Source organism: Populus nigra, chromosome 5 (assembly GCF_951802175.1).
Source record: "Populus nigra chromosome 5, ddPopNigr1.1, whole genome shotgun sequence".
Taxonomy (NCBI): Eukaryota; Viridiplantae; Streptophyta; class Magnoliopsida; order Malpighiales; family Salicaceae; genus Populus; species Populus nigra.
This window is the reverse complement of record NC_084856.1, coordinates 325,715-352,002: the sequence shown is the minus strand read 5'-3', so window position 1 is coordinate 352,002 and position 26,288 is coordinate 325,715. Positions and strand designations below refer to the sequence as shown.

Here is a 26,288-nt window from a genome sequence, read left to right as displayed (position 1 = left end):
TGAAAAAAAAAAACTAAAATTTTAAGGGTTATAGTTTTCTTCATCAGAAAGAATACAAGTATTCCAATATAGGTATGTAAACAATCTCTTTATTGGCATTTGAGTCCAATTAGATCGGATATCTAACATTAAATTGATTAAAGAAACATGAGTTTAACTAGTTTATTTAGGACAATAAAAAAAATAATATCTAACAGATAAATAAATTGTTTTTAAACTACAACAATAAATAATTTCCAATTAAAAAATTAGTAAATCAGTATTAAATAGGATAATTTTTAATAAAAAATAAATAAATTAGGAGGAAGATTGTTTTGATTTGAGATAAACATCCCTAATAAATTAATTCATATTTTAAATAAGATAAAATAATAAAATTTACTGAAATTGTGAAATATCACAATAATAGTTGAAAAGAATAACTTTTTGATAGGTCCGTGTAAAGTAAACTTTACTAAACTTTATTAAATTAATTTTTTAGATATATTGTGTAATATAAAATGAATGTCGTAAGGAAAGAAATCCGAAAAGTAAGATTTGATAATGTTATGAATGCAAATCAAGCATTGAAGTATGTGTAATATCTAAATTGAAATAATACAAATGTTAACTTGTCTCCTTACATGTAGAAACTTTGAAAAAATAATGTAATAGAGATATGGTAATAAATAACTCGTAATAACGAGAATAGAGGAGTTATTATTTCAAATAAAAAGGTTCCATGACACGAGAAGAAGTATATAAATAAGACGATCAAAAGAAATGATTTGGGTTTGGTTAGAAAAGAAAAGAAAAGAAAAAAATATATATATAAACGTTGACTAAATTTAGTATTAAAACAAGAGATGTTACAAGAAACATTTATCATGACGTTGAATTGGTCCATCATGTCGCTTCTTATGCCAATTGCCTTGATTTTGATGAGCTCCACCCTAAGCGTGGACTCCTTTTTTTTCCCCCACATAGTTATTAAATTTGGATAGGTCCAGCCGTAGGTTAATTTGGGGCTGGACTGATTTGGGTTTATTAAAGGATTGGTCAGTACAATGATCTGGTTAAATTTAGTTGACTCAGTGAGTTAACTTGTAACTCGGATAAGACCTGATTTTTTTTTTTAAATGTGGAATTTGAAACCTATTAGTATATATACTTTATGTTTTCAAAAAAAAATTATGTTTTTTCAATGTGCGATAAAAAACCTTTTGGTTTAAATACTTTAACTTAAAAGGATAACATTAGTATATATATTTTATGTTCCAAAAAAAAAGTTATTTTTTCTCAATGTGGGATTTGAAACCTATTAATATATATACTTTATGTTCACAAGAAAAAACCTATGTTTTTTCAATGTGAGATTTAAAACTCATTAGTATATATATATACTCTATGTTTCCAAGAAAAAAATTTTCTTTTTTCAAAGTGAATTTGAAACTCATTAGTATATATACTATATGTTCACAAGAAAAAAAACTATGTTTTTTTAATATGAGATTTGAAACTCATTAGTATATATAATCTATGTTCTCAAGAAAAAAATTATGTTTTTTCAATGTAGGATAAATTTTTTTTTAAAATATTCTTTTAAACTTTATTATTTACAATATGTATAGTCTATATTTACATGGATTTTTTAAATTTTTTTCATATAAAGTATTAAAACTTCAATGTTTTTTTAATTTTTTCGGGTTGACCTGAATTGATCCAGTTGACCCAAACCCTGGACCCGGCTCCTTGTTCGGGTCAACCATAAACCAGATTTAATAATAAATATGCTTTCTCGATGCTTCTTCATTGGATTATCACCTTCTCTTGTTTCTTTTGAATTTTTAAGTATCGTACCTTTTGATCCACTTTTTTGTGATCACGAAAGAGAGCTTTTGCATCATCCTTTAATGGAACTCCACCTATTTGTTTGACTAGAGTTTCCTCATTAGCTTCTAAATATCTTCAGTAGATTGTTGAAGTACTGTAGTCCATCCTCTGATTGCGGTGGTGAAGCCATGAAAATCAGGTTAGACCCAGATAGCTTTAGGTGTCGCTGCATACCTGATGTGTTCCATCATATCTTCCTCCTCTCTACTGAAACTTTGATAATAAACATTGCTTTTCCTGCTTGAACCTTCCATTTCTTCAGCTCTTGATAATTTGTTTCTTGAGGCGGTGTGGTGTCCCTACCTTGGACGCCGATCTCCCAAAGATCTTGGCCTTCCCAGCAAGACTCTATTCAAGTAGACTTTAATGCTGCCCATCAAGATTTCCATGACTACCTGAATCTTTTATAGTATTTTGTCAAGCAAAGTCTCCTCCAATAATTCTGATCCCTGATCGGCAAAATAGGTTAACGGTCCTTGACCGCAAGCACTCATAGGTTACTGACCTATAAACTTCAGCACTTTTGCTGGTAACTGGGGGTGTTTGGATGGGAGGTGTGGTTATTTTTTTAAAAAGAATTATTATATTTTTTATAAAAAAACATGTATTTTTTATTTTTAAAAAATATAATATATGCTTTAAAAAAATGATACTTTAATAAAAAAAAAAACTATCACATCTCCCACCCAAACATACCCTAACGGGGTTGCTGACCACCAGCTCTGATAGGTCCTTAGCCTCGGAACTTCACAGTCCCGTTTCTTAACCGTCAAGCTCCGAAATGATTACCTTGACTGTCAGGCTCCGATACCAATTATTGAGTGTAAAAATTATCGGCGGCGATGGTGGGTAAATAAAACACACTAGATTTTTATCAGTGATTATGCTTGTACGGTGTTTCATACTTCCACAATAAACACTTTTTTTTTATTAATAATATTCCTCACACCACTCAATATCGCTCTTTTCCTCACCCCCTCACGTCACACGCCCAATTATTTCTTTCATCTCTTATCTCTTGTTCACGCCTGGACGTACATTCTTTTGTTTTCTCTGTTGCTGAACACACAAAAAACAAAACTAGCCCCTGCTATTTATAGACTTGTTAAGCAGGTCTGGAAGCCTAGACTTTTCCAGGGAATTATTCTCTTACAGCTCATATTCTTAATTACCAAGTAGTACAGCTGGACACATTTTTTACTTCTTCTACGTAAATGACTTGCTTTTTCTTCCCACATTGGCACCGACTGAATTGTCCACACTAGCCATTATTTCCTTAACAGCTAAGGAATTCTAGAAGAATCTGGATTGATCCTCAACATACCTTCTTGCTCCTGGCTCTACTTTCTGTCGACCCTGCCTCGTTTTCTTTTCTGGCACTTGTTGTTTATTGGCATCACAGTCGGAAGGACTGGGAGTGAAGCAGTTCTTGAAGGATCGCTGCTGTTGATCAGAGGAGCTAAGGTGGGGTTGAAAGGAACATACACGGTAGTACTGTCATCCATTGTATTCCTTGGTAACCTGCCCATTTCCGTCCACTGATCTTGTTTCAAATTGAACAGCCGCAATAATTTCTTTTTTGGCCCACAATTCAGAACAAGCCTCTCACCATCAAAGAAAATAGGTTGAGCCACTCTTGATAACCCTTTGATCTTGTTCCTGACAAGCCCCCACTTGTTGTTTTCATAATCAAGAAGAACCCACATCAGAATTTGTCTCTTGAAAACACATACCACATAAAGAAAACCACCCGCAGCTCCGAACCATGAATAATAGTTAAGCCATGCTAGTCGCAGTTCTGGAGGCATACCGATGAGTGTAGCTTCTTCTTTCTCTACATTAAACGCAACAATATCACCGAAGGCCCTAAACCAGTGCACATGTCCATTCAAGTACACAGCTTGACCTCTCAACTCATAAAAATGAGGCTGCATAGGAATGAAATGTCTCAAGAACAGCTTGCATGTAGATTGTCTCCATGAGTTTGCACTTGAATCGAATATCTTAAAGCCATAAGCATCTTCATCTTGTGGCATATTCAAGATCTGTTCTCTGTAAACATGAACTAACTTGAATTCAAGCGAAGAGAAACCAATTGGGTCATAAGCCAAACCTAAATCACATTTAGCACCATATGGGGTTTCAAGTGCTGGTATAGTCTGGATTCTATCAGGTAAAATAGGGTTACAAACAGAAAGACTAGAATCAGAGAGACCTAGAACAAGGCCATTGCAAGAAGCGATGATCTGAGAATTTATGGGAACAACTTTAGGATTATTGTGGATATTTGGTTTTGAATGAAAAGAACAGAAGAGTATCTTATCTGCACTCCTACCTGCTGTAAACCGAAGAAGACCAAGTACCTCATCAGGGTTTGATCGAAGAGCATGACTGGTAGCAAACCTAGGATCAGACACAAGTTGATCGTAGTACTTGCTCAGACATCTAAATCGGACAGCAGATTTGGCTGGCAAACATAAAAGGATGTTGGTGACAAGATCCTCACAGAGTCTCTCCATACATCAATTCTTACTGTTACAGGTTGTGCAGGTTTTTTTTGGAATCTGTCTATGTCTGAGAGAGAGGAAGATTTAGTGCTTTACTTGTTGGGGTAAAATAATAACAGCAGGTTGTGGGAGTTAAAAAGTTTATTCTTTCCTTGAAGTTAGAAATTTATTAAAATAATATTTTTTTAGATTTATTTTTAATATTAACATATTAAAATAATATAAAAATATTAAAAAAATAATAATTTATAATTAACAAAAAAAATTAAATTTTTTAAAAAACATAATTAAACCGTAAAGCAAAATAGGATAGCCGCAAACTTTTGGCTGCTTTTGAATTTCATTGCTGCATAGGATTCTTCGAGGTCAAATTTATTTAATGATGGTTATTGTACTTATTAAATAAGGAAAACTAAATTAATGACTAATTAGCTTATTAAATTGCTGGCTCTTATGAATTTTCATGTATCTTACCATGTACACAGATAGGAATTTTATTAATGACCAACTAAATATAAAATATTGAATTTATTTTATTTTCAAGAAATTTATATATTAACTATATATAAATATAAATAGAAACAATAATTTAATTTGAATATAATAAATACCGATTTAAATTAACCTGAACATGGGATTTTTCTAAAAAGTTATATTTATCGATAAATAATGGATAAAAAATAAATATTATGAAATATGTTCGACAATCTAACACCAAATTATATGCACTTGTGTCATATTGATATATTTGCATAATATTATATTTTTTATTACAATATTGTAAAATATACATATATCAATATTAATATAATACACACACTTGTATATAATAACATTTATAATCTCATTATTTGATACACATATATACCTAAAATATATGCATTATTATTTTATTTTAAATTGAATAATAAATAGTATTTAGATAATTAATATACATGTGAATTCCCAGAAACTTAATATATAGATAGGGTATAAATATTTGAATTTCTTACTCATTAAATAATAAATACCTATTATCATCCTAATATATAAATATTATGTCAAACATCCTGAGATAATTAATTATAGAAGACTTGCATCTTTGTGGAAGAGAACTCCATGATTCAAAAAATGCATGGTTGAGTCCTTTCCTTTTCTAAGAAAAAGGTAAGTATCTAATGCATTCAATCATCTATCCAAAAAGTTTCGGAGTAACAAATCGTACGTGGTTGAGTTAACCCAAAAAAAAAAAGTTTATTTAAAAATAAATATTTTCTAACCCTTTTAATTAATTAAAACATAGTTTCAAAAACTCCATATACTTAAAACTTTGATTTTGATAAAATTTAAATATGATACTTCTTAAAATCTATGATTTTAAAAAGACAATTTCAAACGAAGCCTATGCAAGAGCGTAGTGACGTTATCCTCTAAAGGGGGCTCCCCCTCCCCACCCGCGCCTCAAATGTTTCGGAAAGTGAAATTTCATCCCTATATTTTAGTTTCTTTCAATTGGCTCCTGTAATTTCATCCTTGTATTTAGAATTATTTCAATTAGACCCCTATGTCTAGTCCGAATAATAGTTTATTGAAAAGTTTGCACCAAAGAATATATATTATACTATCTGTGTTTTTACTAGATGGAATATGTTCCTTGTCTTTGAGTGTCTTTCTTGCGTTCTATTTTGTACAAAAAAAGAAGATAATAACACAAGGCTGGCAGCTGTGGTTTCCGAAGAGATTCATACGTGTAAATCCTATAGACTGTAAGACGTTACATCTAGCTAGATCGATCTCTCCTTTTGCTCTACATACCTCCTAATTGATTAGCTGATGAAGCCGCAAGCTCTTGTTCTTTGTTTCTTGCACTTAGTTGTGCTTGATGATGTTAGAGTTCTCACAAATATCCATGGCGTCGGCATTTGAAGGAATGCTTTCGGCTGGTGTTGGTGGTTGATGCCATCAATTTTACAGCTTCTCTAGTTTCATATATATATTGTACATGTGCAAAATCTCCTGCGTGTAGCTTCCAGTCCAGGACAAGTTGATTAATTGCCATCGAAGAGAAAAAGGATAAGAGTGCTCCATGTTGGCAAGTCTCCGATCTTGCTCCAAACACTCCCCCAGTTGTTGTTTTCATAATCATGAAGAACCCATAACACAATTTCTCCACGTAAAACAAATACCATGCATGGTAATTAAACCTTTTGCGGCTCCAAACCATGAATAATCTGGGTTTCGAGCCCATTGCTCTTTCAGTTCTGAAGTCCAATAATGTCACCATGTTGCCTAGCCCAATCCAAACACTTATCCAAGTATACTGCTGGATGCTTAGGCTTACAAAGTCAACCCGCTGGACATGTCAGTTGGAATTTCTCCACTCGATTGCACCCCGATTTTCTATCCAAAAAAATTAAAATTAAACTAAAAAATCAAAAAAAAAAAAAATAACGAAATTCACTCGAATAGCATTTTTCAGCTTACAAGCCTAATTTGAGGATCTTCATGACCTCAACTAAATACAACGAGCCAGCCCTCAATCAAATTGGGCAATATTGAAGTTCATTTAGCAAAATCTAAACTCCATCCAACATGATCCATGAGAATATATACATTTTCTCCTATTTGCTTGTTATATTACTATATATATTTACTCTCATGATATTTATGGAACTACCTAAGGCCATTTCTTGAATAATAACAATCCTCTTATAAATTCTCAGATTAATACCTTTACAGAATTACTGGAAAAGAAAGCAGAGAAAGAGCCAACGGGTTATTTATTATTATCATTACTATTCCAGAAAAACAGATATAGAATTTTTCCTCCGAGTTAATTTGCACATGTTTTAATCAAGACGTTAATGTGGGATCCTTAATTGTCGTGTGTATTTTGTTTCTTTCAAGATTGGAATTTTAGAAAATGGCCGGTGGGGAAGCCCCGGGGGCAAGAGACCTCGAGAAGACACCAACATGGGCAGTGTCTGCAGTTTGTGCTGCCATGATTGTGATCTCTATTATATTGGAGAAGGTTCTTCATAAAACTGGACAGGTAATTAATTTATTTTTTCATTTAAGTTAAAAGCTTAATAATTCTTTTCTAAATCTGATGCATGCCCCTTGTATCCTTCGTGGCTCAATTGCAATGAGATAGCATTAGATTCATTTGGATTGCATTGGATTTTTTTCCTCCGTAATAGATGAGATAGCAATGCTGCTGACCTTTTCTTATCCCAATTTTGAAACTCATGGTTGTTAATTTGTTTTTATAGGGGTCAGTGCCACTAATATCTGCCCGTGGACTGCATCAGTTGCGTATCTTCATATTCTTTTTAGCAGTATTTCATGTGGTAAACAGTATCATAACAATGTTGCTTCGAAGAATGAAGGTAGAGGGGGTGCATATTGGCCAGGTTTCCATAATGGTTTTGTTATTTTTTTCTTTGAAGTTTTATTTGCCATTAGCTGATGCAAGCGGCATGGTGAGAATGAGATCTGCCAAAAAAAAAAAAATGCTCTCTGAAAAGTGAATAGCAACTTGCTTGAATTAATTTGATGCTTTTTCATTCCAATGCTCGAGATAGCCTCATTCCGATCGACCCGTTTGAACTATGGTGATAACATCCTTTTAAATAGTATTTGGTTACTGTCTTATAATAAAAAAGATAAAGACATTAGAAATGGAGGGGACATGTCCATTGTTCTTTCTCTTTTGAAATGACAAATTCACTTTAAAACTGTCCTATGTTTGTATTTCCATCCCTTCCATCAAATACGTTTTTGCTCTCTTTGTATAGTTCTTTCTATCTCGAGAAACTAACTAAACGCAACCTTAATTAATAAATGACCCTAACTACAATATTCCCTCATATGCAGACACGCAATTGGAAGGATTGGGAACGTGAAAGTTGGTTGGAGCACGAGGCCATGAATGGTATTCTAGATGCTAATAACCTGTTCTCCCATATTGAGGCATGCATTGTTCAGTTTTTAAGAATCTAGTGTTAAGCTTTGCATTTAATTCTAATTTCTCGTTTTCTGAGGAAGTTAGTGCTGATTGTTCAGATCCTACAAGATTCAGGCTCACTCATGAGACATCATTCGTAAGAGAACACACGAGGTTTTGAACTCTCCTTCCTCGGTTCAAGAGGAGTTTCCAAGTTCAGAACTCTCCTTCCTCGGTTCAAGAGGAGTTTCCAAGTTCAGAACTCTCCTTCCTGGGTTCAAGATTATAAACTCCATGCTTGAATTTTCTAGACCTTGTGAACTAAAAGATATTTAACCTATACGAAATAGAATTTGAATCAGTGATTTCTCTGATGCACTCTTTACCGTCTTGTTTTTAACATTGATGCATGAACATCTATCTTTTTGTAATGTTGAAAATATATTCAAACAAAGGAATTAATGTGGAAAAACTGAAATAATCATCTGCCGAATATCATTCTGACTCATAGCCGATCTTTGTGACATTTCTTTGAAATGCTTAGAGTTCATTTTAGTCTAATGTTCTTATCTTTCATATTGACAACAGTGCTAGCTTGACTATTCTAATCCATCCAGGTATGCTTCTTTCGACAATTCTTCAGATCTGTTCGAAAGGCTGATTACTTGACCATGCGACATGGATTCATTTCTGTGAGTTTCAGCAGGTGCAAAACTTTTAACCATCTTTTTGAAAAACCACGATCGGTAAGTAGATTGATTTTTTTTTCTTACAGGTCCATCTAGCACCTGGAAGCAAGTTTAATTTTCAAAAATATATCAAAAAAACATTAGAAGACGATTTCAAGGTAGTTGTTGGAATCAGGCAAGCCATTCAAACTTAATTCCACTTGATTGCAGATGAAATTTACTTGTCTGGACAGTAGTTTTCAAGTTACTATACACACGCACAGACACGCACACTTCTCCTCTTAACTTTCCAAATCACTTTCTCTGTATTCCTGGCAGTCCACTACTACGGGCTTGTGCAATTCTGAATCTGCTTTCGAATGTTCATGGTTTGTTCTTCCTCGTTCTCTTTTCATGAATTTTAGCCTTTTTTACATCCTTCATCAAAATTGGACCAAGGCTCCCTATATATTAGTAACTGGTTTTATACCTTTTTAGGATGGAAGGCTCAGTTCTTTGTTTCCTTTCTTCCTCTAGTTGTAAGAAATGTTCATAAAAGACTTGTCTTCTCGTGTTGTTTTATTTTAATTAGGTAAACGTTAAGTATTGCCTATTTGTTTCATTGAAGGTAACCTTAGCAGTACGAACAAAACTTCAAGCAGTTATAAAAACAATGGCTATTGAAATTAAAGAAAAACATGCTGTGGTGCAAGGGATACCACTTGTGTAAGTGTCTGACAGAAATTTCTGGTTTTCCTGGCCCCAGCTAGTCCTTTATCTCATCCACTTTGTCACTGAACCTTCTTTTCTATGTTCCTTTATCTTAATCTAATGATTTCTGGGATTTTCTGACGAGCCTTTTGCTTATCTTCATATCCAGAATGCATTTGAGCTAACTTTTTTCATTTGGGCATGGGTAATGGCTCGTTCTCCTCTTGTAACATTATGAACATAGATTTTGTATTAATTTGTTGAAAATGACTAAGTTTCTAAATTCTCAGGGTGGGAGCCCAAACCTTTGCAACTATGCCACACTTCCACTCTATGCCCTTGTTACGCAGGTATTACTCTTTTTTCACCTTTTTCTTTCTAAATTTCTTGAAGCAACTCAAAAGAAATGGCAACTACTCCTGTCAGGATCTTATGTATACACTAAACCAGCATGAAACATTGAATGCTAGTTTTCTTGTTCGAAATTTTCAGATGGGATCGACCATGAAGGGCTCAATCTTTGATCAACAAACTTCAAAGGCCCTGAAGAATTGGCACAAAAAGGCTGTAAAGAAAACGAATGAAGGGAAACCGGGCCAACTCCAAACGAGGACCTTGGGTAGTTGGGTGGAAGTCCGGATGCCTCTTCAGTGCATTCCCCATCCCTCACACCTCCTCGACCTATGAAATTTGGTACTGAAGATCCAGATTTCACTGGTGTTGAAGCAGATAAAATGGCAACTGTGGATCTCGATGCAAATCACCAACGTCGCCCAAGTGACAGCAGCTTCCCATTTGATCACCGGGATCTACTAAGTTAAGCATAGTTATGGTGACAGCAGCTTCCCATTTGATCACCGGGATCTACTAAGTTAAGCATAGTTATGGGTCATGTTAGTCTCAAGAAAAAAAATTTTTGACAAGGCCCTATTAGCTGTGGAAATTTCAGACAGTAGTACTGCTGTTACGTTTGAAGCAACAAAGATTTGTTTCCAGAACCTCGAACAGCATGTAGGGTAGATGAAAGCAAAAACTTTATCAACAGTTTTGTTGTATTTGTATACCAAGTTGTACGAGTACGAAAATTCCAGTCCAGGATGCTTTCTTACCTGCACTCAATATCCCTATGTATATTTGGTAAACCTTGTGGAGGAGAATCCTCACATGCCCATCATTAGGTTCATCGTATTTATTAGAGAAAAGTTGAGTAAAATCCAATGTTAATTGAAGAAGGTACGAATCCCTATATACAAAGTAGGATTTCACGTATCGAACTCTATTTTTCTGTTGTTCTGTTTTTTTTTTTTAATCATTTTGAAAAATAATATGGTTAAATTGGGTAAATTGATCGATTAATCTAACTTGTTTGATCTTATTAAATTTAAGTGAGACTTAACCGAGCTAATATTTTATTTTTCACATTTTATAATTTTTTTCCAGTTAGATTTGGATAGAATAAGTACAAGTATCGATAAGATAAGAAAAATATTTAAAAAGAATTTTTTTAAATTTTTATCTACGAATTGATTTAGAAAATTATATATATATATATATATATATATATAAAAGTAAATCCAACAACTATTTTCAAAATCTTCTTTTAATGTAAGAAGGGATATGAAATTTGATTGAAAAAGGTAGAGGAGGCTAAAATCAAAAGCCATGTGGGGGTGGGGCAAAATGGTGATTTGGTAGCAAGAGTGGATAGAGAGACGTGGGTTTTGCGGGAGTTTTATAACCGTAAAACCATTTTTGGATTCCAACGGCCATGGCTTCAACGAGGAGCATAGACAAATGGAGTGTTCATCGTCATCTTCAAAATTTAGCTGAATCCACCCCAAAAAAAACACAAGAACAATCAAACCATGTTTTTCTCTCAAAACCCACTTCAAGAAGATGTGCGATTTTGATATCTACCTTGCCTTTTACCCTCACTTCACTACCTCAATTATCTGAGGCCAGAGAGAGACGCAACAAGAAGACCATCCCTCTTGAAGACTATCTCACTAGCCGTTAGTTGCTCCAAACTTCCCTCACTTCTTTTCAATGTTTCCTCTAATTGTACATTACATTTCTTCACTTTCTGTTGCTTTGATTAGTCCTTTTTTTGTGATTTTATGGATATATTTAAAAGGGATTCAGAATTACTAATATTTCTTTTGTTTTTATTTTTGTTGGGGATTTAGCAGCTGATGGATTGAAGTACTATGATGTTCTTGAGGGAAAGGGTGCAGTAGCAGAAAAGGGAATGACAGTTCAGGTAAATTTGTTAGAAACCGAAACTAATCTGTTTCTGCCTCTCTCATTGAAACTTATGTTTTCTCGTGCATTTCCCTTTGTAGGTGCATTTTGACTGTCTATATAGGGGAATAACAGCCATTTCGAGTCGAGAATCTAAGCTTTTAGCTGGAAATCGAATAATTGCACAGGTTGATCCTTCTCCTACTTAAATGTGTGTGTGTGTGTGTGTGTGGACTCTTTCCTGGAGAGAAAAGGAGGGAGAAGGGGGTATGTTTCTTGCCCTGGCCTTTTGCTAATCTGACAGTAGCTGAGCTACACCCCACCTTAGGCTAAGTTCAACTGCAAATATTCAGACGTTGCATTGAGAATGAGTCTTGTTTAATTATCAGTCCATGGCAGCATGCTTCTTTAACTTGGATTGCTTCTGTTGCTCATTCCTTGGTAGCATTTTCAAATCATGATAACTTGGATTTGCAATTGGATAGATTGCCAGTACTGATTTCCTCATGGTTTAATTAGCCATATGAGTTCAAGGTTGGGGCACCACCAGGCAAAGAAAGGAAGCGTGAATTTGTGGACAACCCAAATGGTCTATTTTCTGCACAGGCTGCACCCAAACCTCCTCCAGCTATGTACTCGGTAACGGAAGGGATGAAAGTTGGAGGGAAGGTGATTGCATCCTCTAATTTATTGCTATTATATGCTAAGCTGTTAGGGTGGTTATTCTATAACCTCTTAATTTCTCTGATTCGCCTTTGAACTAGACTCCATGACTCTTTATTATTCTTCTATCTTTCCCGGCTTTCTTTCTCTTTTCAGTATCATTTTTTCTCTTCTTGCAGAGGACTGTGATTGTTCCTCCAGAGGCTGGTTATGGACAAAAAGGAATGAACGAGATTCCGGTAAACACTATTCCTTGATTTGCTGACTGATTCCCGTGGATCAAGTTAAACTACAACCTTCTGCTGACATCATTATCCCGCCTAAATTAATCATCTCTTGTTCATCCTTGAAATTAACATTTTCATGTTTTTTCTATGGAATGTCAAAGTGCCATGTTGTTCATATGCAGATACAATGTCAAGTAGATGATTTAGCTGAGCAAATGGAAAATAAATGAGGGTTTTTATGGTAGTCAAAATCTAGAGGGGATTCAAATTTGTATTCCTCTCTGTAGAGGGAAATGTGGCTTTGAATTAGTAGGCCATTGGTCGTCGCAAATCAATCTATAAGTTCCATGTTAAGGAAATGTTTATGGGATGACTACTAAATCATTTTCTGCCTTTTTAAATCCTGGAAAGTTCCCCCTTCAACAGGATTTTGTGCAGCAGAAAGCCCCTGCGGCTCTTCTTTCCTCCTCTTTCTTTCGCATATCCGTTGTCATATTTTCTGCAACTGCTTGCAGTAATCTAGAAAATGCTTAGGTTACAAACTGTGCTGACTTATTATCACATTCGTAATGCAGCCAGGAAGTTCATTTGAATTGAACATTGAGCTTCTGCAAGTAATGCCAGCTGAAGGAAAGTAGCCTACTTGTGGTTACAAAAATACAAGGTGAAAGAAATTTTTGTTTCTGACTGGGAAGAGGTTTGGCAATATGATTCTTTTGATTGAAGAAACGTTGCTTCTAAAAGGCCACTCGCACTTCCCTGTGTTGGAAGTTGACAATTGCAATTTCCCCCAAGCATTTTCAGTTCTGATACTGTAAATTTTTCCCGGATATGACACGGTTTTGGTTGAGCTCATTGAAGAAACATGATTGCCCCTCTCTCCCTCTCTCACACACACACACACAACACAACACATGCAATGAACATGTGCGAACAAGCAACCTATGATGACAATGGCGATTAGATTTTCGTTTCCTTTTTTTTTTTTTTCATGAATAAAAGCAAAATGTCAACTGTATCATGGCCTCTTGGATGCATATCATAAATATTTGATAACAATACATAACTGGCGGGGATTGCAAGATTGGCTACCAGGGACGAGGGATACAACTCCCATTTTGGCATTTGGAATGTGCTCACCGAAGCATTATTCTGGAAGCTATGAGAACTTAAATGATTGATTGGTCTGAATGATAACACCACCTGACCATAGTGCCGGACTCAAAATTCAACATGCAGGGCAAATAAGGATAGTTCTTGTAAGCTCAAAGTTCCATGTATCATTATCATGTAGTAGTTATATTTGGCAAACTATTGCCATGGAAAATTGCAGTTAGCTCAACAAGTTTTAATTTAGATAATAACCAAATTCTGACCCTGAAACTTAGGGACCCTAAACCTAAACTATATTTCTTCAACGTAGTCAAGAAGATCTTCAACCTCCTGCTTCAAAGCTACAACTTTTAGTTGATGTGAAGCAACCCGATTCTCAAGTTCCCTTCCTCCAATCTTCTTCTCATAGCAGTCCACTATGGTTGAATGCTTTGCTATCAGCCTCTCTTGCAATTCCTTCTCCTTCGCCACCAGCTCCTCCACCTACATAAACAGCCAGTATTGATTACATTCAGAAATGTGGATGCACAGCAAAACAGAAGGAAGTGAACATGCTAACAGAACATGATTTATATTGTTCAGTTTTGGCAATTGTATTACAATTCATGTCCCAAGTGATAGTTGAATGCTGTTATAAGTAACTGCTAATTCAGTTAGCAATAGCTCTTGACCGCTTCTTGGGATAAATTCCAAAAATGTATCCTCTATTGATGACAAAAGGATAACAAATAAATAGGGGAAGTGAACATGCTAACAGAACATGATTTATATTGTTCAGTTTTGGCAATTGTATTACAATTCATGTCCCAAGTGATAGTTGAATGCTGTTATAAGTAACTGCTAATTCAGTTAGCAATAGCTCTTGACCGCTTCTTGGGATAAATTCCAAAAATGTATCCTCTATTGATGACAAAAGGATAACAAGGCAAACCTTTGGCAATATCTGAGTAGCCTGAGGAGAAGATTGCAAGAATGAAAGCAACGGCTTCAACTCTTTGGAATACTCTTTAAACAAGCTGTCAGCAGTCTTTCGAGCAGTTTTACAAGCTTGGACATCCCCAGTCCTAGAAAGATCGTGCAGTGATGCTTCTAACCTTTCATGCTTAGATAGGCACTGGTTGATAATACTTATGACTTGCTGAATTGTTGCTCGCACCTGAGATCATAAATGAGTTAATATTATAATATATGTTGGTTTTTTCTGTGGTAAACAATGATGTCAGACGGAACTGAAAAAAGTACATGGTATGACATCCTCCTTACCTCATCCCACTGCAGTTTTGCCAAATAAGAGGCAGAGGACTTCGAGATTGACAAGTCCACATGCATGTATACGATGCAAGAAACAAAAAGGATGAAAAATCCAGAAATCAACATAAATGGCTCCCTAAGCATCGAAAGTTTGTTGAACCTATAATAGACCTGCAGTACAAACAGCATTTTTGAAAAAGAAAAAAAAAAGTCATTCAAGACATCTATCATTTAATTATATGGAATATCAAGACCAGAAGCTATTTTTCCTTCTAATTTTTGTTGCATAAGCAAAATGATACATTCAATTGTTGACTGTATCAAAGAAAAGAAAAACCCAGTTCACTCATGAAGAAATATTGCTTATAAAATCTAAGAAATGTAGGTCCTGCACTTCAACGTATTGGAAAATTAGAAACTTAGAACAAGAGTTCTTCAAGTCTCAAAGGATGGGAAACCCAGATGTATTGCCCACCAATATGCACCACATTACACACAAGAAAGCAGTTGTCTACCATTTCTTGCCATGGTAAAGACCATCGCTTTCAAATACCTTAACCTCTCCAAAGAATAGCAAAACAAAAGAAGAAGATATCTGACTCCTGTTAAATCCATTAGTGTAGGAAGGCCTTGCACAATAATGTTGAAACATTTCTGAATTTCTTGGAGGAAATTCACGTTTTTTTAACACAAAAACAATGCTACAACTGTACACAATATTTACAGTAATCAAGCATCCTCAAAACCAAGTCGCAATTAAGAATAGCAAAAACATTCTTCCATGCCTTTTAATAAAATATGAAGGACCAGCACCCCTCTTGTTCCAATTTTCATTGAATTCACTAGTCTTCAGCTAGTCTCTTGTTTCGCATTTGATAAAGTTAGTCCTGTAGTAACAATGGCCTTAATTCACACTTTAGCACTTCGATGCAGTTCATAGATATCGAAATAAGCAGTAGAAGTACCTGGAAATACTGATTATGTTCAGGAACAACATTGGTCTTTTCCAGCACAACAACTGGTCTCCCTGCAACATCTAAGTGGGAAATTTTGGTCTGCATTAAATCAGCAAAACAATCAAATAAAGGAAGATAGCCTCAATATTTTATAGTAGAGAAGAAATTATGCCCAAGATGAAAAGCAACTTGAAACATTGAAAAAATAATGTTAAGAAATATGAATACAAGACAACCAAGAGAAGACAATATAAACTCTCAACACTATGATACCTCTTGTCCTTGTTTTACAGGAAAGGGAGTAGAAATAGATATATCATCAGATCCCTCTGGCAAAACAACCTGCAACAAGAAAACCAAGTCAAGACTGCCTAAAGATAACATTCTTGTAGGAAATGTTTTCTATTGAACAAACCTTCACAATGATATTATCAGTGACCAAATCATTTATTGGGGAACCAAAAGAGAAGTTAAGGAAACGTTTCCCCTCTGACCCAAATAAAAAATCTTGAAGTGGCAAACCATATCCAATGGTAAAAGTAGTTCTCCAGCCTCCAAACAATGGATATCTAGGTTCAATCAACAGTTCTGTCTGCAATTTAAGAGAAAACTTGAATTACAAACAAGAGCAATTATTCCAATAATTTGTTTTGCGTCAATCAAAATGTCAACCTTTTTAGGATCACCCCAGACATTAGATGTTGAAATATTTCCAATCTCATCTCTATAATAAATGGAATGAGCTCTTGGTGGCAATTTTGCAACAAGATTCCTGAAGGCGGATGCACCTCGAAGGTGTGGTCTAGCCTGAAAGTCAAGCCTGCAGGATCAAAGAATAAAACCTGAATCAAATTTTAAATATTATAGCAATCACCAACATGATACTAACACATGAAGATAAAGTAACTGACCTGGAAAATTCACCCTTGCTTTTAGCACCTCCATGGACAATGTTATAGTGTTCTGTAACTTGCACATTGCCCCAATGGGAAATTTCTATCTCCCTCACTAGCTCTTGAGCAACAGCAAATGGTTGATTGGTTTCAAAGTGAACAACTACGGGTGCATATGAAAAGGGAGGAAGGTTTTCATATGGGCCATATTTGATATCAGAGCCATGGATATTAGTATTCTCTAATTTCGTATACATTTCTATTCTAGCCTTGGGCAATTTAACAGTAAGGGACTGAACCTTAACTGCATAAGGGGAGAGATAGTGAGCAGTATCTTGGAACAAAACTAGCTGAATATCAGCTTGTGTAATTTCCTCAGGAAATGGCCGTAATACATGAGTAAATACTGCTAACACATCTATAGTCAAACTATCTCCTTCGCCCAAAGCCTTAGGTAATGATACTGAATGAAAAATCAGAGATGGAGGCAATTCCTCTGGATTGGCAACATTTATGGGGAGGTTACTACCTGAGTTTTTCACTTTCCCTTTACCCTCATTAAGGGTTGCCTTCAAATATGCTAAATTTTTTTCCTGAATCTCAGGAAAGGTGAGCAAAACCTCAGAAACTGGACCAGGACCAGCATTCTCCACCTAAAAATGTGAGGTAGCAGTAAGAAATGCAAGCTTAAGGTTCACGAGCCAATTCCCATTTCCAAAACAAACTAAGTTTAAAAGGGCTTCAATAAACGAATCAGTAACTTATTTCCAGTTGAAAACATCAAGATCAAACATCAAAATCTTAAAAGAATTGGGAAAAAAAAAAAAGCAAATCAGTGAAGCACCTTTAATGTAGAAGTAACGCGCACAATTTGAGAAGTCAAATCAATCTGCAACACAAGATCATCAAACATAAGTTCGAGATTTCAAAAACAACCATTCAAGAAAATAAGATATCTGAAATTGCAAAACTTACACGGCGATCGACTTTGGAGAGAATGACATCGGAAAGTACAGTAGGAGTTGTTGTTGAGAGTAAAACAAGTGTCGTAAACAAAAAAAGTAAATCAAAACGAAATCCCATAGCTAGTCTTTCGTTTCGATCAGTACGGCGTTTCTCTGCAGGGAACTACTTGAATATAGATTGATAGATCCTCCTCTGCTCGAACGTTTGATTCTCTCTGACTCTGTGATGCAATCAGCATAGATTACATGGAGCCCGATTTCTTCGTCGGGTCGGGCCAGGCAAGATGGTTTCAATTATGTAACGCGGCCCATCATGCATTTTTTTAGTGATAAAACCCATTTAACATGGATTGAATGGAATGTCATCTATTTGTGGGCTGGACATTAGAGAGATTATATTAGAGCTTAGGCCCTTCAAACTCAAATCGTAATACTCACCCATGCGACCCATTTTATGGGCCGGAAAAGACGAAACGTGGACACGTGACACCTAAAAATGGCCGAAGCTTGAAGATAACACCGGGTGGGAAACACAACACTCTCTCTACACAAGTCTTCACCACTGCGTCGGAGGCGCAGCCACCAGAACCAGGTTTTTACAATCTACTTGGGTTTCGGTGGATTTTTTAGATTATTGTTAGAGATACAACAATGGAGACATCTCTAAGATATGGAGTAGATTCCAAAGCCCTCAAAATTCATGCCAAGGAGAGGTTTGCCATTGATTCCAGCACCCACTTGCAGGTAACTCGGATTGATTTCTTGATATTATTTATGGGAATTCTTTAAAATGCAAATTTGGGGCTTTAATTTATTTATTTATTTATTTGGTTAGGTTCATGGGGAGCTAGATACAAGAATTGGAGCTCCTAGTTATGTCAGTGCAATGATAAGACACTTTTATCCAGATGTATGTTTCTTGTAATCCTTAATATGGGGAGATAAGTTCTTGTTCTTTTAAGAATACGGGCTGACGTTGTATTGATTTAACTGTAGTTGTCTGCTTGTCTTGGAGTGGGATTGCAATATGATAAGCATGAAAAACTCAGGTATTTTGTTCGAGGAAAAAAGGGTTTTCCTGTGACAAATGATGGTTTGATAAGCTTCAATGTTAAGGGACGATGTGATGTTGACAAAGAATTTAAACAGGTTGGTGTTTTCTTTGCGTTTTGTATATGAGAATTGGTATTTTTTTTTATTTGTAATGTAAGTTTTTGATACTGTGTAGTTTATTTGGAGATTTTGTTCATTGATTGAAGTAGATTGTAAGCTGTTGTTCTAGCTACCATATGCAGCTAATTTCCTTCCCTTACCATGACAGAGGAATTCAAAAGCAGCTGCGGACGTATCTTGGAGCATATATAATTTCCATAGAGAACAAGATGTTAGATTCAGAATTGGGTATGAAGTGATTACCAAGGTACATTTCCCATAGCTTTATGGTTAAAACATCTGAAAGCCTGTGCATTGTGGTATACATTGCCATAGTCAAAAGCAACTGCTTTCGACTTGAGTTGTCTTCCTTTTTCCACTTTTTATTTATTTATTTATTTTCCCTATTCAGGTGCCTTATCTGCAGATTAAGGAAAATAATTGGACCCTCAATGCTGACATGAATGGTAAATGGAATGTCAAATTTGATTTGTGAGCAAAGAAAGAGCATGATATATTCTCTTCGAGGTGAGATGCGTGACTGTAGAATGCCTGTTGATTTATTTCTTTGTTTTAGGTTCTAACCTGACTGAATAATAAACTGCAATCTGCTAATATGTCTAGGGCCATCAATTAGATTTTTCACAAATTTTCATCCATCAAGAATTCTTACCTTTCATGCTGATTTTAGGTGATCTCTTTTTGTGTAGATTGTACGTTACAATTTGCCCCTCTTGTGGGATTCAGTAGAATGCATAATTCTAGTTCTCCATTGCTGATTATGGGACTTGTCAAACTAGTGTTTGTGACTTGCATAAGGTATCCAACTAAGTGTATGCTGTATAAGAAGTTAAGATAGGAAATCAGCATATACTAATACCCCCTCGCCCATTTATCTTCTAACACCCTGCTGCCAACATGTATTTAAAAGAAGAAACTAAGAAGGTCATTTGAGTTGATGATCAAAAACTGGTATTTTCTGTGTACAATAGACTCTTCTATTGATCTATGTTTCTATTTGTTGGTAAATTTGATTGTTTTTTTTTTAACTTTTTGCATGGATAGCTTGATTTCAGTTGGATATATCCAATCCTGTGTCTTTTTTCCCCGATGAAAGTGCCATGGTTCATGGTTAGGAAGCAGAGCCGTCCTTTTAGATGCAATCTGATAGTCAACTGGACAAGTAATGGTGTGGATGATTAGGTGGTAGATGTCGAAATTGGTAGCAAATGAAATGTAGGAGATTATTTTTTATTGCAATATTATCTTGTTGGGATGATGCTTTGAGAAGATATAACTGGATGCCACTTTTGAAGTGGCTTGTCTACCTTTTATCATAAACTGACCATGATCTAGCATTCTTGTTCTTGATATTCTTACAGCGACGGGTCCATCATTTATTGTAGTCTGACTACGGTTTCACGTTCTTGTTTGCAGGGAGTAGTTTCTGTTTGGCCTACTTGGAATTCCAATAAGAGCACGTCGTTACAGGGTGATTTGAACAAACAATTGCTTAGCTATGTATTATGTAGGTAAATTGAGGATTGTATTCCCTTTTAAACATTATGCTCCATATCCTTGTTCCATATACTGAACATTGTTTCATGCCTGGGATATGGAAATCATTTCTTTGCATAACTTCAAATTGGCACGTAAAACAAAAATATATAATTCACGTCCATGAGCCATGAGCTAGAATCAGTCACTGAACCACGTTACCACGGAGGCGACCCTTCGACTTTGAAGGCTTGAATTTCTGTACCCCTCTCTTCTCTTGAACGGAAGTGAGATCCATCAATATGGTAAAATATTGATGGAAAATTCGGCAGGGAAAGACGGAATAATGTGGAGATGAGTGCGGTTAAATTAAGGGAGGGAGGAAACAATAAGAATAACGTGGATAAGTTCGGAGGCGACAGAGGAAGCAACGCGCATGGCACATACCTCGGTGGGTCGTTGAATGTTTACCACACAAGTCACAGCTCATAGGTCACAAGCACGACAAGGGTGTCTGTCACACAAAGTCTTTTTATCTAATTACCCAACGTATGCTATGGGTTCGAAATTTTCGCGCCTTGTTTTCCACGTGGCACGTGTTTAGTTCATGCAACGCTACTTGACCTGAAAACCCTTCGAGAGCGTTTGGCAACTACGTGTTTCAAGCTTGTTTGAGATTGGAATTGTGGTTTTGGGATTGGAATCGTGGTTGTGATTGTAGTTTAAGGTGTTTTTTATTTAGAAATATATTAAAATAATATTTTTTTATTTTTAAAAATTATTTTTTAGATCAGCACAGTATATCAAAACGATCCAAAAATATAAAAAATTAATTTTTAACAAAAAAAATTAATTTTTTTAAAAACATGGATTAGACCGTGTTTTCGAGCGGTCCTAAAAAGATATGAAAAAAATGGAGCTCACATTCTATGCTCAAAGTGTGCATGTGCTAAGGCACATCGTGATTATGTGTGTTGCGGTTCACGATTATGATAACGATATTTTTATGAGTGTTTTAAAGGTTTGGGCTTAGGTTGCCATTGCGATCCGCATCGGTCCACGACTATCCCGGTTAATCATTACTCTAATCTCAAAGGCCAACACAATAGAGTCGAGATCATATGATGTTATCTCACGATAATGTATTCAAAACGTTAGCTTGCTTTGAGCACTCTGATTTCTTCAAAATAACAGTATCAGAGGCAAGACCTTGTCGGGTAAGGCCAGGAGTGCATGGCCAGAAAAAGAACGAGGCAACCAGTGCAAACCCGAGGTGGCGTGTTTATTAAAAAGTTGAATTTTTAAAATTAATTTATTTTATATTTTTTTATCATTTTGATGTTCTATTTGTTAATTATGTGTTTGATATTGTGATGCATAATATTTTTTTCTTTCAAATATTTTTTTAGATTTTTTTTATTTTTGATATTAATACATTAAAATCATTAAATAAAATTAAAAAATATTATTTCAATATTTTTCAGGTGAACACGCTAAAAAACAGAAGTTTTCACACTCCTAAATACTCAATGGATTCGGATCATGACCTGAAGATGGTCTAAATTGTAGAATAAGAAAACTATCATTAAAATTGGTTGGTTTGTGGATTGATGTAAGAAATTTATAGTTCAAAATACAATTCAGGCTTTTAATTAAATTGTAAAAGATATTGATTTGATAAACCCAGGTAAGTTTCTAATGATGATTTGGTTAACTTAATTACACTCTATCCATGGGATCAATATCAAAAATAAAAACAAAATATTGTTTTAATGATAAAAAATTAACCTAATAATTTACAAGTTACTTACAAGCGATTTCTTTTTTCAAGTGAATTATTACATTGGAATCTCATTTATTTATTTAATATATTTATGAATAGCATTCGAATCTCTTTTGCGATCACTGCTTTCTACGAAAACGGGACAATCCACGGAATAATGCTACTCTCCAGTACAAGAGAGGAAATGGTTCGTTCTTGCCAGTCAAAGGAAGCATTAAGGTTTTTTTTATGGCTACTTAATTATACTTCATCAGTATTGCTTACCAGCATATACTTTCGGTCTGCGGAATTTCAATCACATGAACTCGGAATTTGACTGCATTTTCTGCTCTACCCCCACCTTGCTCATGTGTAGTATGTATAACCTCCTCGACTAATCTTATGAATTTTAAAGTTAATAATTATATAAATTTTTAATAATTATTATATTAAAAACTATAAAATTCAAAATCAAAACTATAAAAATAATAAAATTTATTTTAGTACCGAACTCTTCTCACCAAAAACAAAAACGATGGTTAATATATATAAATAGTTGTTGTGAGGAAGGCGGGCACTGAGCAATCCCGTGATTGATGATGGGTGGTAACTGCTTTGAAAAAACAAGAAATCTGGACCAAGAAAGAAAGGACGTCTCTGATAAGTACTGTGCCAATAAAATGGATAATATCGTATGAATTAACTTTTTGTAATTAACGACATCGTCCTCGTTATTTTCTAAATCTATCTTTTTTTTAATATATATGAAAGAGAGAGAAATCAAATCAATAGTCTATAAAAAATAATAAAAATATTTCTACATAAAGCATCGAGGTTTGACACGTTGAATACCTTGATTCATTGTAGACTTCAGCAATCCACTCTCTTTTTTTTTTTTAGGTATCAAATTTCTTTCACCTTCATCGAGTCCTTTTACAGCCAATTGATAGCATATTACTTGTAATTTGTTAACGAGTGGAGAATTTAAAGGACACCAACCAAAGAAAAGGACGAGAAAAATAGATGTTTGTTTTAGAATTGACGGGCAAAGTTTTCTTCGGTCCTTGTAATTTCTAAATTATCGGTTACCGGTTCATTTTGTTTTCAAGATTTTAATTTTGGTCAGATATTTTATTTTTGACAAATTTAAACTCAAGAAGTTTTTAAATTCAAGTTGATTTTGGATTTTTAGATTAGATTTAAGGTTATTTAAGATCATAAATAGATTTATCAAGATATTTAGGATATTTTTTAAATCTTATGGATATAAAAAAAATTGGTTGAAAATCAAATTTCAGACACAAAATAACCATGGCTCAATTTCTTGGTGACCTTACAGTTGCTGGAAAATATTAAGAGGCTGGTGCATGAATCAGGTCTTTTATTGGCATGAGCTCGTGCTAAAAAATTTCCTGATTTTTCTGTCTTAAAAAAAAATGTTATTTCATGCAAAAAATGTCTCATGCCCCTGGTTGTCCTGTGATTAAATGAGGAATAATTCCGAGGATATAAAGTTAATAAATTTAGTAGAATGTATATCTAGAATAGATGTTTAATAGGTTAATTTAAGTTTAAGTTAAAAAAAAATTATTGTTTTAATTAAATATTTTTATTTCTGATTTTTTTTTTAACATTTCCATGATATTTCCTACCTAATGTAAAAAGGCAAACAAAGGATAGATGGTGAATTGAACATTTATTTTTAATTTATTTTTTATAATGTTATTACGGTTTTATAAACTGAATCGTGAGTTTGATTAATTAATTTAAATTGATATATGTTAATCTAATATATTATTGTTTTAATATTTAAAAAATATATAGTTCATCATATTTTAAATTCATAATTAAAAATTAATATATTATTTTTTCAGTATATATATTTTTAAAAAATATTGTATTAAAATTTCATATTCAAGCCATGTTTTTTCCTTACAAGTCTAACCCCCTCGTGATTTTATTTTAAGCTCGGTTTAGATATAAATTCGGATAGAAATATTTCAAGGATGACAGAGGGCCAGGCTTGATTGTTGAAAAGTTATGATGTAAAAATTAAATCCAAACAAATGTGGGGAAATAACAAAAAATATTTTTTTAATAAATAATTTCCTAATTAAGCCCCAGAAACAATGGCGAAGGAGAGAATTTTTAATTATATTTTTTTAATTCAAAACAAACATCAAATAAGTTGCGTTAAATTAGTCAAACTTGTATTTAATTATCATTTTAAAACAAAAAACAAATAAAACAAAAACAAAAAACATATTTAATTTACGAGATGAATATATATATATATATATATAAGAAAACAAAAGGCATGTTTTATCTATTCTATCTGTTTTTATCCTTTTTTTATCTTGAAATAATAATTAAAGACTAAAAAATTTAATTTGGAAGAAATTTTGGTATACACTTATAACATGGACGATCAATTTAGAATTTGATTGACAAAAAAAAATAGTTTTAACACACGCCAAAATCTAATTTAAACCTTTAACAAGATTAAAAAAAATGTTTTACACAAGAATGAAGTAAATCAACATGTTCCAAATTTTATAATAAAAAATCAAAAAATAAATTTTATTACTTAAAATCTTTATTCCTTACCTATAAAAACACCCAAACCCTCCTGACATGAAAGAACACAACACTCTCCCTGTCTCTCTCTCTCTAGCACGCACTCTCGAAAAAGAAAAGAAACGAAACAGAGCTACTCTCTATCCATCTCGCTAACATGACTCGGCCTTTCAGGCTCCTAAACGCTGACATGAACTCTTCGGCGACTACCACTGGGTCGCCCCCACAACCACCAGCCACGGTGGACCCAGACTTCATGGTCATACTAGCAGCACTTCTCTGCGCTCTAATTTGTGTTCTTGGCCTAATCGCTGTAGCTCGCTGCGCTTGGCTCCGCCGCTTATCATCCCATACTCCAGCGCCACCAGCTACTCTCCCTCCTCCTCCCGTCGCCAACAAGGGGTTGAAAAGGAAAACCCTCCGCTCCCTCCCCAAACAAACCTTCTCTGAAGATTCCGCCGGAAAATTCTCCGACTGTGCAATCTGTTTAACGGAATTCTCAGTTGGAGATGAAATCCGTGTGTTGCCTCAGTGTGGACATGGGTTTCACGTGGCTTGTATTGACACGTGGTTGGGGTCTCACTCTTCGTGCCCTTCTTGCCGTCAGATTTTGATGGTTGCCAGGTGTCAGAAGTGCGGGGGTTTGCCTTCAGGTTCGAGTTCTATTAGTGGCGGTGGCGGGGCTGAAACTGAGGCTGGACTGAAGGAGTGTGAAGATGATGCAAATAGGTTCTTGCCGTAGCTTAGTTAGCTTATTTAATATATATATATAATTATAGCTAGCAATTTAATCTTGTTACTAATTAAATATGATATTAATCAATTCAGGATTGTAAGCTAATGTTATTTATATTAGGATAGTGGCTGTTTGGTAATTAATTGAATATGATATAATTCCAACTTGTTATATCAAGGGTAAACTCGGAGGTATAGATTTGAAAGGTGGATTGATCCGGGACGGGTCAACCTGGAACTAGAACTAACCTGATGTAACTTAGTGATTCGGTTGACTTGGTAAGATTCGTTGATTTTTGTTTTTTTTAACTAAAATAATATTATTTTTTTTTTTTTTAAATTAACCCGATTAAAATTTAAAATTGAATTGGTTATCAAACCGTGTCTGAAAACTATGCGGTTGGTTGAAAATAGAATCAGGTAATAAAAAAATAAATAACAAAAGACAAGCTAGAAGTTGTTTGAAGGAGAGGAATCCAGTAGGCGAGGGGTACCTGTCAAACATTAGCCATCAAATATCCACCACTTGAGTTGTGGCCTGCGTTGACGAGATGCTTGCTTGCCTTCAAAGAT

General features: G+C 34.6%; 5 protein-coding genes and 1 pseudogene across 8 annotated transcripts; 4 read left to right on the top strand and 2 right to left on the bottom strand.

Annotated features, from left to right (window-relative positions):
• Positions 1-1,688: 1,688 nt before the first annotated feature.
• On the bottom strand, positions 1,689-4,460 carry LOC133693261 (putative F-box/kelch-repeat protein At1g20790). The gene has a single exon (XM_062114444.1). It carries the CDS (start codon positions 4,389-4,391, stop codon positions 3,213-3,215), a length of 1,179 nt encoding a protein of 392 aa, XP_061970428.1. The 5' UTR covers positions 4,392-4,460; the 3' UTR covers positions 1,689-3,212.
• Positions 4,461-7,281: 2,821 nt separating this feature from the next.
• Positions 7,282-10,704, top strand: LOC133694188 (MLO-like protein 5; annotated as a pseudogene).
• Positions 10,705-11,334: 630 nt separating this feature from the next.
• On the top strand, positions 11,335-13,678 carry LOC133694621 (peptidyl-prolyl cis-trans isomerase FKBP18, chloroplastic). Of its 4 annotated transcripts, none has more exons than XM_062116214.1 (6): positions 11,335-11,695; positions 11,870-11,943; positions 12,026-12,112; positions 12,444-12,593; positions 12,767-12,826; positions 12,997-13,215. In XM_062116214.1, the coding sequence occupies exons 1-6, from the start codon at positions 11,452-11,454 to the stop codon at positions 13,042-13,044; spliced, it is 663 nt and encodes a 220-aa protein (XP_061972198.1). In that variant the 5' UTR covers positions 11,335-11,451; the 3' UTR covers positions 13,045-13,215. The 4 variants fall into 4 exon arrangements, with proteins under 4 accessions (XP_061972198.1, XP_061972200.1, XP_061972196.1 ...); XM_062116212.1 differs by lacking the exon at positions 12,997-13,215 and adding an exon at positions 13,390-13,678 and having other exon boundaries at positions 11,340-11,695; XM_062116213.1 differs by lacking the exon at positions 12,997-13,215 and adding an exon at positions 13,390-13,678 and having other exon boundaries at positions 11,345-11,695; positions 11,873-11,943.
• A 387-nt stretch (positions 13,679-14,065) lies between these two features.
• LOC133694620 (dolichyl-diphosphooligosaccharide--protein glycosyltransferase subunit 1A-like) lies at positions 14,066-18,218 on the bottom strand. Its single transcript, XM_062116211.1, has 10 exons — positions 18,003-18,218; positions 17,872-17,916; positions 17,046-17,680; positions 16,807-16,954; positions 16,550-16,726; positions 16,408-16,476; positions 16,144-16,233; positions 15,191-15,349; positions 14,859-15,083; positions 14,066-14,410 (listed from the first exon to the last, which is right to left on the bottom strand). The coding sequence occupies exons 1-10, from the start codon at positions 18,108-18,110 to the stop codon at positions 14,219-14,221; spliced, it is 1,848 nt and encodes a 615-aa protein (XP_061972195.1). The 5' UTR covers positions 18,111-18,218; the 3' UTR covers positions 14,066-14,218.
• Positions 18,219-18,489: 271 nt separating this feature from the next.
• On the top strand, positions 18,490-20,782 carry LOC133693951 (outer envelope pore protein 21B, chloroplastic-like). Its single transcript, XM_062115337.1, has 6 exons — positions 18,490-18,736; positions 18,828-18,902; positions 18,989-19,141; positions 19,314-19,412; positions 19,557-19,672; positions 20,582-20,782. The coding sequence occupies exons 1-5, from the start codon at positions 18,644-18,646 to the stop codon at positions 19,638-19,640; spliced, it is 504 nt and encodes a 167-aa protein (XP_061971321.1). The 5' UTR covers positions 18,490-18,643; the 3' UTR covers positions 19,641-19,672; positions 20,582-20,782.
• Positions 20,783-25,038: 4,256 nt separating this feature from the next.
• LOC133695401 (RING-H2 finger protein ATL8-like) lies at positions 25,039-25,889 on the top strand. The gene has a single exon (XM_062117380.1). It carries the CDS (start codon positions 25,138-25,140, stop codon positions 25,720-25,722), a length of 585 nt encoding a protein of 194 aa, XP_061973364.1. The 5' UTR covers positions 25,039-25,137; the 3' UTR covers positions 25,723-25,889.
• Positions 25,890-26,288: the final 399 nt, after the last annotated feature.